Here is a 12632-nt window from a genome sequence, read left to right as displayed (position 1 = left end):
GACCCTCCGCTTCGCCAGGCTGAACAAGCCCAACACGCGCAGCCGTTCATCACAGCAGAGGGGCTCCAGCCCTCTGATCATCTTCATGGCCTCCTCTGGACTCGCTCCAACTGGTCTACAACTGGTTTTCTAGCAATGAGGAACACATCTTAGAGCCCCAAAGTGACACTCATATTTCAGATCTTTCACAATATCCCATTCTCAGAGGCTGACTAGAGATCTACCTGACTAGATACCTCAGGCAGGTCAGAAACTGGCCCCAACCCTTCCAAAGTCACCCACCTATCTCCACACATCACATTTAGCAGGTTTTTCTACAGGTTCTCGGTCTCGGGCATTCCACACTGCTGATGGAACTCCTTTAAATGTCTAGCAGAAACTCATTCCCCAGAAGCAGAACAGGTAGTGCATATGCCCAAGCCTTGAAAAGACCAAAAGTAGGCTGGAAGCAGGAAGGGGGTGACGAGACCCTAAAAACCTCCCATCGTTAAAAGGCGAGATTAATGTTACGCTGTATGCCAAGCATCTGAAACTTGAAACAGGCCTGGGTTTTGTCAAAACCCGTGACTCTGGCACCCAAGCATTCAAAAATTAATACCAAGGACCTCCTGCAGCACCTCTATCGAAAGGCTGTACTGGTATTTTTTACATTGTGACTAGACAGATAACGAGAAAAGATAAACAGGAATCCAAACAAGCAGGAAGTGTCCACAAGTACATGGGAAGATGCTGGAAGCCAACACCATGATGTACAGCATTTCACTTCAAGGGTTCCTCAATCAATGAACCGGAATGCCACTTTGCACCCTGAGCCCGAGTTAGCGAGTTGCTCACGGCTCCACAGCACATGTAAACTGCACCGAGAGCCTATGAAGTTTACGAGCTAATCCAGAATACTACAGCCCAGACACCTCATGAAAGCCTTGGTACTTTCACCGGTGTATCTCCATACAGACTTTACAAGAAACCTTCTGATTTGAGACACAGCAGCAACCAATACGCCAAGAAAGCCTAGAATTCGAGTGTTCTTTAAGAATTTGAAGGTCTGGTGATAGACACTTCTCCCAGGAGTATGGTTAAAGAGCAGTCGACACATTAGTCCTCACCAGCACTACCTACCAGCCAATCGGGTTTGAGAAACAACCTTAAACCCTATCATCTGGATGTTGTTACAGGGCTTCCTCACTTACACACTGCATTAAAAAAAGCCCCAAAACTATTCATCTGCTGTAAAAGTCTACTTGACTGTTTTTGAGCACCACCATGAAGAGAGCCTGAAAAGACCCCACGGCTGAAGTTCTACATAACTGAGCCAAAGAATCTGGCTTTTAAGTGTCAGTAAAACAGGAGACCAGTTCAAAGAAGAGAAATAGAGAGATAGAAAGAGCACAAGAAAACCAGCAAAACAAACCAGTCAACCCAGTCTCTGAACAGAGAGTCAATTAAAATCAGAATTGTTTATCCAAACTTCTGGTCTGCTCCTCTGAACAGCACCTTTATTAGATTCCATCCTGGAAACTGAACAAGACACACTGGTGTTTGAATGTGCTCACAGGCACAGACTCCTTGAGCCACCCTACCAACAGCTTTAGGGGTCAGGTCTCACAGAGCATGGAGTCTGCTGCAAAACAGTCTGTTGTTAAAAGTAACCTAAGAATGAACAGCTCTTATAATAACAGCCTTTCTTCCTCTCTAGCTGCAGAACAGAAACTTTTCACACCTCCCTAGGAAATATTTATTTTTCCCTAGTCAACAAGATCCAAAAAAGCTATGGCTATTGCAATTTCAAAATTAGCTAGATGATGATCTTATCCCAGCTGAGGGCAAACTGAGGTGGTCTTAATAAGAAAGACACAGGAAAATGGCTTGGGGAAACAAAGCTCTTTCTCTCTCTCAAGTTTCTCTTACCTCGGGAATACTTAAAGAATCTTGAAACTCCAAGGTATAAAGCCAAAGGTCAGTGAGATGCTTGCCTATAAAGGAAGTTAAAGGAGAGTTTCTGGTAAGTTCAGAAGCACAGTACCTCACTCAGTCACTGAGAGCAGTGAGTTTGAACAAAAAGGATAAACTGATCCTGCAAGAGATCCAGTACGGAACTCCACAAAGTGTACCAGTGCACAACAGAGTTGTACTTCTAAACCTATTTCACTTCTGACTAGGAAACATCAAGAAGAGCGAATTCATCAAAACACAGCATCCCATTAGCCTCTTTGGTGGATGGTATTTTTATTTAAGTGGCTATGGAAAGACAGCAAGTTACTGTTCATCTAATACCAGAGATCCAGCACAAAAGCTGTAACTGCAAGGCTGTTAAGCATTCAAGACAGCACAACAAGAGCTGAAAATCATCTACTTTTTTGTTATAGGTGGGGATAAAAAATAATTTAGTTAACATAGATTTTGGCTTCCCCCCTGCCCAACCCTGTAGTATGGGTATCTTAATTAAAAGCCAGTTATATAAAAATCAACTTGTTCTGTGTTTAGTCTCCAGTGTTGTTAACTGGAAAAAAACCCCACATCCTTTAAAGGTCAAAGCTCAAAATGGCATTTTTAAGAAAGAAAGTAATCCACATTACTTAAATTTCTTGAACTGGAACTATACATGCACCAGTGTGGTCAGAAGTCCAATACAGCCTAGAACAGAAGTAAAGAAAATTCTAATAGCCACATCATTTCTTTCTCTCTAATATGGCTCACAAATAAATGTCTTTTTTAAATAACCCAATTAACCTAATTATAATTGTTAGGTTCAAATGTAATCACTGTGTGTGATTCCACACAGTGAAGAAAGACAACCAGGAGCAAGCTAAAGGACTATAAAGACATCAGCAAAAATCTTTAAAAAAAATGGAGAAAGCAGATTTTACACAGAAGTCAAACAAAACAATTTTGGAAAATACACAGGCACTGAGGTCTGAAGAATGTGAAAGCTTCATTTTGAAACAGGATGTCATTACATAAGAGCTGTGTACATCTAATCCAGTACCCCCACAGCACCATAACACTGCAGTGGAACTATATGGCCACGTGACCTTATTTAGCAGAACCCATACGACTTGTTTTACTGTGCAAGATGAATACTGAGTCCTTGAATTATGATATTGAAATGAGCTGAGGAACACAGGAGAGATCAGCACAGACCCATGATATGGAACTGCTTTGACTTTTTTGTCTTTATTGCTCAACAGTGACTCTAAGGCGCAAAGAATGATGTACCCTGTCAAGTTCAGGAATTACTGACAGTTTACATCAAGGCCAGCAATTGGTCCTGGAGCAGTGCCGAGAGAAAGCAGCTTCCTGTATGTCATCCCCAGAGACTTCGTTTGCTATGGAAAACAAGGAAATTCTTCAATCTTGGTCCTCGAGTCTCACGTTATTAGACAAAACCACCCAGACCACACACCAGTTTGTAACTTCACTGAAAGCAACACTACAGCGTTAGGAAACGTCCCCAGACTCTCCTGGACTACACACTCATATGCAAGATAATAATGAGCGGAGGAGACATTAAGGCATGCAGCTTCACGATTCAGCGCTCAGCCTAGGGAAAAGCATCTGAAAATACAAGATGGTAAGATAAGAATTCACTTTGCTTTCTACAAGTGTCAGTTTTATTCTCTAGTGTCCGCCAACCTTCATCCCAGGAAGTAACAGCTTGCAAGATCAGTTATGCCTGTACAAAAAGAACAGGCATGTCTAAGATTTAATCAATCTTACAGCCAGGATAGTTTTTGTCACTGAAAAAACCTCAACAGGATCTGTACAAAAAGCTCTTAGAACAGCTGTACTTGACATGATAATACTTCCTAACATGCAGTTTGGGTTCTCTATTATTACCTGCTAACCTGCTATTTTGTCAAGATAAGAGCTACCAATTTGACGAAAGAATCACCACAGGGCCCGTAAAGAGGGACAGAAGCTCTGAAAACAACCTGCTTTCTCCTAGAAATCCAAGAGGGTGACCAAAAAAGTTACTTTTGAGTAAAGCCACTGAAGACATTTCCAGAGCTACGTTTTATGCTGTCCATCAGATCCCTGGGAACAAGAAGGCAGTGCAGAGGAGCACTGGCCAAGCTCATTGGGGGATCTGACTGTAATCCTTTGAGAACTAGTCTTTAGCTCTCTCAGACATTACAGACTTGAGAGCTTACAGAGCTAAGAGCCCAATTCCCAAGATGGAGGGCATTTTTATGCCCCCCGCCCAAAAAACTAAAGTTCTTGTTACCACTCAACCACAAGATCACTAATTCCATATAGGTAAGATGGAAAACAGATGTTCTGTCTATGAGCTAAATATTTACTACAGTTACATGAGGGTTTTTTTCCTCTAATCAATATACTCTGGATGAAACAAGAGGTCTTTACAAACTCTCAACTAAAGGAATGAATGAAGTACTGAAAGTGCTTATACAGAAGACACTTCTACATGCAAAAAATACAGATTTGGCTTCCAGAAGTAAGGTACGAGTGCAGTAAGTGGTCATCAACTTACACAGGGATGCTACAGCTGCGGAAACACAAACCTCTTAGGTGTTTGCAACAGCAAAGCGGGATGCTGGCATGGTGACCTCCACAGTATGTCCTCAAACAAATCAGAGCCACCAAACAGGAAATATTTGCTTGCCATCGTAAGTGGCTGTTTTATTTTAAGCACACTTCAACACACCAACTACCTAACTAATACGACTTTGTCACACTGAAGCAGAAGATGCCCTAACAGAAGGTGAAAATCTTAGTTTCTGCTACAATCATGTATTTGGGTACTGGCATCCGGTATTTTGAAAATGGTCTAGTCTTTTCGTATTTGCTTCCCCCCACCTTCCCTCAAAGCCATGCAAAACCAGTAAATCAGGAGCTCTAGAAAGACTACAGCTTACTAGATGGAAGGAAGATGGTCCAAGTGACAGAGCTACAACAACCACCAGATGTCATCAACATACCAAAAAGATAAACAAGAACTATGCCAATGCCTTTCTTTAAACTCACTGTAACAACAACAGAAACTCTCTCAACAGGACATTAAGAAAGAGGCAAGAAGACGTGTTTCTGGTAGAAGTTTTAAGCCTCACCTAAGTCTTTCCCATAGTGCTCCAAGGTTATTAACTATTGTCCTTGAAGACTGCCTGTAACTATTCTCCAAGTCTGAGGCAGGAAAAAATATGATAGCCTTTGTGCAGTCTTATGATTCAAATTAGTAATAAAAAGTAGTATTTTAGGTGTTGAAAGCATAGCAGCAGCAAAGAGCATTTATGAAAGTAACTTCTCCAACTATTAAGCAACGAATACCCTATTTCTGTAGCAAAAAGAGTAAGAATTAACTACCTGTGGGTAACCTGCAGACGACCATTCCTGCAACAAAACGTCTTTCGAGCACATACTTGGCTCTATTCACCGCTGGAGATACAAAGACGTTCTGAACCAAACTGTAAGAATATCTACCTAGACACGGTTTTGGGCAGAGTGCGCTGCTGGAAGCGCCAACACGGAGGGGACCTCAAGCATTCCTCTTACAACATCCGTTGCACTCTCCAGGAAAAAAATAAAAATCTCTTTGGAGTCAGTCTTTACAGTTATTAGGACCACACTGCTGCAATTTCACGTGCAACTCACGCCATCAGGTTACACCAGCAACCCTGTGTATTAGGCGACAACCCCAATTAACCTAGCAGTCATTTTTGAAGTGATCAGCTTGTTACAGACTTACAAAAATCTATTTAACCAATCCTCTGGTCTACCCACAGCACGGGTAAACTGGTTTTCTTTGAAAACAGCCACAGCAACAATTTGAAGGGTTGAGCAGCATGTTTCCTATGATGTGCTGCCTGGAACCCCCAGCTCTTATTATTGTTCAATAATAAGCCTGATTCCTGTCTTCAGAAACTTATCATTTACATAAATCTTCTCCATTACGCCAGCAATGCGGATCTTGTATGTGAATGAAAGCTTAATGAAGATCTACAGAACAGTCTTATAATCAGTGGTACATGGGTAAAACCGGAAGCAGCATGCGACAACTAAACGCCCAGACCGTACTGACTTTCGACCAGAAGCGTTCAGACAAGGCGCACAACAGTGCACAAGTACGTGCAGTTCTGGTAAGGAAGCTCCCAGCGTGCACAGATTTCTCTCACGCACACAGACACGTCCAAGTCGCACCGCTCCAGCACGGTCTGCAAGAGCTTAAGATGAAGCGGCACCAACACGGAAGTGCTCAGGAATTCTCTCTTTCTTGTGATGTTGCAAGAGGTGGAGTATTTCTTTAAATCAAACCACCACCAAAAAACACGTGAGCACATTAAATAAACAGAGAAGTCAAACACTAACATCTCTGAAATATTCCAAATGACCAATGATCAGTGGTTTAAAACTTAGGATTAGTTAACCGTTCAAGCCAGGACACAGTATGAACAACCTGTTCTACACCATCAACACACAGGAGGTCTGGCAAAGACCTACAACAGCGTTACAAACGAACACTGCTACAGATCTCAGAGTTCCAGCCTCACATGCAACACCGTTTTAAAGGCAGAAGCTGCTTTTTTTTTTCCAGACTTTCATACACATGCAAGAAATTCCACAGTTTCGCTCTGATTACATCAACTAAGAAGATCAATTCTTTGCTAGAAAATAAAGACAAGTTACCTAGTATTCATTTTGTGTGTCTGAAAACCTAAATAGGGATCAAGAACCAAACTAGTTGCTAGGTCATCGTTTTCACACAGTTCCTTCGCAGACATTCCAGAGGAAGGCACATAGCGACTCTGACCCTCAAATCCTGAAGCACTGCTACCTGCAAATAAGAAAGCATAAATCAGGTATCATGCAAGGAATGTTATAAAGCCCAGCTATGCTCAGGGACAGAAAGCCACAGGTTGGAGACAAAAAAAACCATAGAACAATTAGGAAAGATGAATAAAAACAAAGGTGAAAAATTAACTGTGCTCCTGTTTCTTCAGGTATTTTACAAAGCAGCCAACGGAGAAAGTATTTTAGAGTACGTTTTATGGGTGTCCTTAATTAATCTTTCCCTCCCCAACTACAAGCATCCTCCCAGACTACACAGTTCAGTCATGCCTGACTCCAAAGTTTCTGACCTATAAACACGATGAAGCCATGAACATTTCAAACCTGATTTTCCCAAAATCTTAATAAAGGACTTAGTCTGAGTTTGTACTTAGTCCTTTATGCCAGACCAACAGCAAAAATAAAATCCATGTTCCTTAAAGATATTTCCTGACTACTGATTCATGCGACTTCATTCAAAATGGGGTTTACTTCTACATGTGCATTCACTAAAACTTGGGCTGTTTCAGTTTAAGTGATCAATGTTATCCATTTCTAATCCCACTAGTTCTCACAGTGACAATCCTGTATTCTATACGTGTACCAGTTCAAAATTAATTTACACCCAGTTATTCTCACTTAACTTTTAAATTGATTTGAAGAGATCTATATTCCTGCAGTGAGTTAACACATCCAACAAATACAAACATAATTAATGCTTCTGATGATAGCTACGTGCTGCATGCAGGCCTTCTTCATGAATTAAGACAAGACAGAAGCCTGACTTGCAAACTGACAATCACGTACAGCGCTAAGCCACATAAACATGTACATACATCTGCTTGATCTTCTTTCAACCCCATTTTTGCCCGTCTTCGGATTTTCCTTTCCTGCATGTGGCAATTTGGTCTGATTCTGTGCATGGTCATTAGAAGACTTGCTTCCACTTCTCCTGCCATTCACCACCATGTTCTTGGATTCTCCCAGCCACTTCATTCCCACAGACAAGCTGACTCAGTTGCATTTAGTCACTTTTCAAAAGGCTTGGAGAAGTCGATGAATAATTTCAGTTCCGATTTCTACTGGAAACAAAATATAAACATGATTAGAACTTACTGGGAAACTGTTTCCAAGACACAGATTTTAATAAAAAGGAAAAAAAAAAAACCCCACACCAAAGAAAAACAGGGAGGGAGGGTGGGAAGAGGTGTGCTCTGCATTTGCATTAGGAAGAAAGAAAAGCAGTTCCTTAGCACTAGTACAGGGAACTGTTACAAAGAGATATATATCCACAGGTGAACTGTTGTCCTACAACTTACAACCACATCTGGAAGCAAAGACGGAATTCTGAAGCTGACAAATTGCTAAGGACAACTCGTGCTACACACACACAATATATATAAACTCTTTTGTATGTATTTACATAGCCACACATACACATGGATAAGCACACACAGCTATGTAACTCCAAAAACAGAGCATTTCCAAATACACACCCAATTAAATGTCTATTTTACTGGACTAGCAAGCTTTTAAGATAGCTGGAACCAAAAGTTTGACTATCAGAATTCAAAAGCTACTCTGCATACAGACAGAAATTCTTCAGGAAGTTACCAGATACAGCCTTCAGAAAACAAACCAGAAATTTACAGTCTGCCATGGAAAACCCTATTCACTGCATTCAGGTATGTGTAGAACCAGACATCTCTACACAAAAAAAGAAATCCAACCTTGGAAATCTTGCAGCCAAAGCTGTACTAGATGATGCTAAGTTGGGTTTTTGGGTTTCTTCCCCTCTCCGTTCATGGAGCTTGCCTGACAACATACATTTAACAGGGAGAGGGGAAAACCCCAACCCCCCCAAGCTCTCTTGTGAAGCATCCTACTTGAACTCCTCTCAGAGCTGTGAAGATCTGGACTACCACAAACACCTAATGACAAACTCACTCTTAAACTCCCCTTTCTGCTCTTCAATCAATTCATTTTACAGACTCTTAATTAAAGCCCATTCCCCATTTTTCTAACAGTGGTAATAAGGGGCATGGAAACCTACATTAAAGGCTTCCACTAACATCAGCCCTGGTCTCTGCAAACCAGGGCTGAACTACACCCTGTGTTGTGCTGCAGTTCAAGAGCAGCAGAGGTAAAGGACGACTACCACGAACATTACCTGTAGGTGAACACTGACATGCAACACTCTGGAGGAAGATGTTCAGTACGGTAGCTGGCGTTTCTGACAACTCTCAGGTACAGCAGCTACGCTTCCAGCTGCAAAAAGGTGTACTCTGCTCCAAGAGGGAACCTGATCTTCCTGAAGGGTACTATCAAGGCAGTTCTGCCTAAGGTGCACAGTGCTGACAAGGAAAGGAGGACGGCAAAGGGAAGGAGTGTGGCCACAGGAGAATACTCAAACCACGCTAAGCACCAGGACAAATATTTGCTTTCGCTGCAAAAGACATTGATCCAGATGACAACAGAGGTCCTCCCCAAGCAAACCAAAAGTCACTTAGCGAAGCCGGGCAAACATTCTTGTGAAAAATTATTATTTATGTGAGCCTAGCAGCCTAACGATCAAGAAAACCTTTGTCTCCATCTACTGCTGCCTTTTTTTTTCTCACACCAGTCAAACGACAAACTTGAGGACTGCAAGCAGGCTTCTTCAGCCTCTACTCCTTCTCCCGAGACACGAACGCTGCAGGACTCCTTCCCGGTGCCAACAGCTAACCTAAAAGAGCGCAAGACGTGCCCCTCTCGTCATCACTATGCGACCTTTAATACATCTTCAGATGCGATTTGCTCTCAACACTCTCCACATCAGACTCATGCTGACAAGTCCTCTAGGGACAAAGGGAACCTAATATTGGATGTTACACCACAAATGATTATTGATACTAAAACACAGCAAAACCAGGCCTAGAAGAGAGATCTTTGCAACCACAGAAGTGGCAAAATAAAAAAAAAAAGAGAAGGTATTTGGGACTTTCTTATAATCTCTGTAGTCCAAGTTGTAGCTTAAAGAAAGGTCAGGTGGTCCCCCAGGACTTCAAAGATTCTGGAGCTGAGGCTGCAATTCCCCAACAGGATCAAAGCTACCTGGGAAGGGCTACTTCAGTCCCACCCCTGCAGATGCCAGACACCTTTTTTCACACACACTTTTGACTTTCTTTGCCCCTGGGATGACCTGGACCAGAAATTAAACAGTAAAAAAAAAAAGGGTTGAGTGTTTCTTTTCAACCAGTTAGTTCTCAGAATAAGCTCAGTGCAGAACTGGACAAGGATTAATAATGGCACATCAGAGACTGTAAAAGCGTGTCAAAACTGTCAGTTCAAACTGTTACAGACTGGATGTAAACCCAGGACGCAGGTTTGTAAGAGCACACGTGGATCCAAAGCCAGGCTCCAATCCCCCATCCACAGCTCAGTCTTTACATTCCTACTTACTCCCGTGCCAATTCCTTTGAAGCCACGTGATTTCTGTGTGTCAGTGTGGATACTAATCCAAGAGCGGTGCAGGCACAGAAGCAATGATGTACCACTACAAACGAGTGGAATGCACACGCAGCACTACCTGCTCCTGCACCTTCTCCTCTCCCCTTGCTGCCCACCCCTGCTTCCTCCGCTGGATGCCCTCCCAGGGTGAAGCTGAATGACCGGCTGAGCAAAGCATCCTGAGCTCCAGCACTCAGCAGACTTCCACAGGGACAACCCAAAAGCTCACTGCTTCCAGAAGGAGTATTAACCTCCTCCCCCATGCCAATTCACACAAACATTTCCGTTGATTCTGGAGCTTAGCGGACCACTCCATAACCCAGTTTAACCTGATTAACCCAGCAGAGGAGAGGGCAGGTAGTTTTCTGCTGGTTTAATGTGCTGAGCAGGTTCAGCGAAAGATCCCGCAGGCGCGAGAGGATGCAGTACTGCTGGAGCAGCAGCAGGACCACTGAAAGGGGAAGGAAAAGTGTCAGCTGCTGCAACAGTTCAGCTGTGGGACTCACAGAGGTTCAGCGGGCCCTAGCCATTCAGGGCAGCCCCACCGCCTCTGGCACAAACAGCACCAGAGTTCAGTGAAGACTTCAGAGCAGCGCAACACCACAAGCAGCCCTGCTGCCCCCTCGCCTGCTTGTGCCGACTTCCATGCCATCCTCCCTCCATGCCAGCAAAACCACTGCAGATCCCAGCAGCGCCCAAAGCAGGGCAGTCACCGAAGTCTGAACCTTGCTGGCCTGAATCACGGTACAAAAGGATGTTATGGGAGGGTCGGGGGGAAAGGTCAGGAGCACTTAAGCTGGGACTGCTCCCAAATGCTTTGTATTGTCAAACTACAGCTCTGGAATCATTGTTTAGCACACAGCATCATACCTTCTGCTTACTGTGTTCATGTGGGAAACTGTCTGTGGCATTAAAGCACAGTGCTGTCTGAAGTGACAAGAACACTGGGAGTTGTAGTCCTGCGAGAGGACGGCACTAACAGCACAGCAGGTATTCAAGAGCCCCGTTCAGTCTGTTACTGACATACGAGGGTTCATCATCATCCCACTTACCCATTCCATATGCAAAGACTACGGGATTACTGAAGTCTTATTTTCCAGTTTGCAAACTCAAACAGATGTAAAGCAGAGGTGGTTGTATGTGTCTGTAACTAAATACCATGACAGACAAGCAAACAAACACAAAAATCCCATTTTTAAGAACTATTTGATTGCCTCACAGTGCTACTAGCAAGGAAGAAGGCTTAAGGAATTCAAGACAGAAGTTCTTTTTAATAAAAACAGAATAGGATGCATCCACAGCTACAGCGACCCGATTGCTGAAACAGGGCACGACTGTGGGAACCTATTCTATCTTTTATTTCCACCTCACTGATTAAAAGCTCCCACTATAAATTTATCATTACACACTCTAATCAGGTTGCCACCTCATGTGTGCTGCCCTGCGCTGAATTCCACCCACCTGAAAGCCACACCGAGTTACACGCTTCGGACTCTGCCTCTGATCCAACTCAGCCAACACCACGCACTCCCTCTCACCTCTTGACTTTTAGAGAGCAATGCACGGAAGATAATTTGACTTCGAAGGTTCAGACAGAACGCTGGACAGAGATGTTGTTTGCCCCTTCCTTAGCATGTATTGCCCATTAAAAGAAATTAAAAAAAAAATCACCAAAAACCCCCAACGTCAGGCGTTTTGATCTCACTGCAAGCTCCGAGCTGGGAAGAGCCGCTCAAAACGGCCCTTAACAAAAACCAAGCGGCACAAACCCGGGTTAAACTCCTGTTACGGCTCAAACAGGGGAAAGCCAGACCCTCAGGCCCTGAATTAAATGATCATAGAATCACAGAATGGTTTGGGTTGGAAGGGACCTTAAAGACCATCCAGTTCCAAGCCTCCTGCCATGGGCAGGGACACCTTCCACCAGACCAGGTTGCTCCAAGCCTCATCCAGCCTGGCCTTGGACACTTCCAGGGATGGGGCATCCACAGCTTCTCTGGGCAACCTGTCCCAGTGCCTCCCCACCTGCGGGAAGAATTCCTTCCTGATGTCCCATCTCCATCTCCCTCTTCCTGGTTAAACCCTTGTCTTGTCACTCCCTGCCCTTGGGAAAAGCCCCCCCAGCTTCCCTGTAGCCCCCCAGGCACTGGAAGGGGCTCTGAGGTCTCCCCGGAGCTTCCCGCCCCCACCCGCCCCCCCCCACCCCCCCCAGCCTGTCCCCAGGGCAGAGATCCAACACCACAAGAGCCACGCACGGGCAAGTCACGCACAGGTTCCTCCCCGCGCCCGCAGACGCCTCCTTCGGCGGCAACAACTCGCCCCAACCCCCGCGACGGAGCAAGGGGGGGAGCGAGGGGGCC

At 44.1% G+C, this 12632-nt stretch overlaps 1 protein-coding gene across 2 annotated transcripts in view; it reads right to left on the bottom strand.

Moving 5' to 3' along the window:
* Positions 1–7779, bottom strand: part of SUV420H1 (suppressor of variegation 4-20 homolog 1 (Drosophila)) — a 20257-nt gene extending 12478 nt beyond the window's left edge. For both annotated transcript variants that reach the window (XM_010157761.1, XM_010157762.1), the window contains exons 1-2: positions 7620–7779; positions 6643–6790 (exon numbers count right to left, since the gene is read on the bottom strand). In XM_010157761.1, coding sequence (XP_010156063.1) covers positions 6643–6790; positions 7620–7779 — 308 coding nt within the window. The remainder of the gene's footprint in view (positions 1–6642; positions 6791–7619) is intronic.
* Between the last annotated feature and the right edge of the window lie 4853 nt (positions 7780–12632).

This window comes from Eurypyga helias, unplaced genomic scaffold, assembly GCF_000690775.1.
Source record: "Eurypyga helias isolate BGI_N326 unplaced genomic scaffold, ASM69077v1 scaffold30288, whole genome shotgun sequence".
Classification (NCBI taxonomy): Eukaryota; Metazoa; Chordata; class Aves; order Eurypygiformes; family Eurypygidae; genus Eurypyga; species Eurypyga helias.
This window is presented reverse-complemented; position numbering and strand designations above follow the sequence as displayed.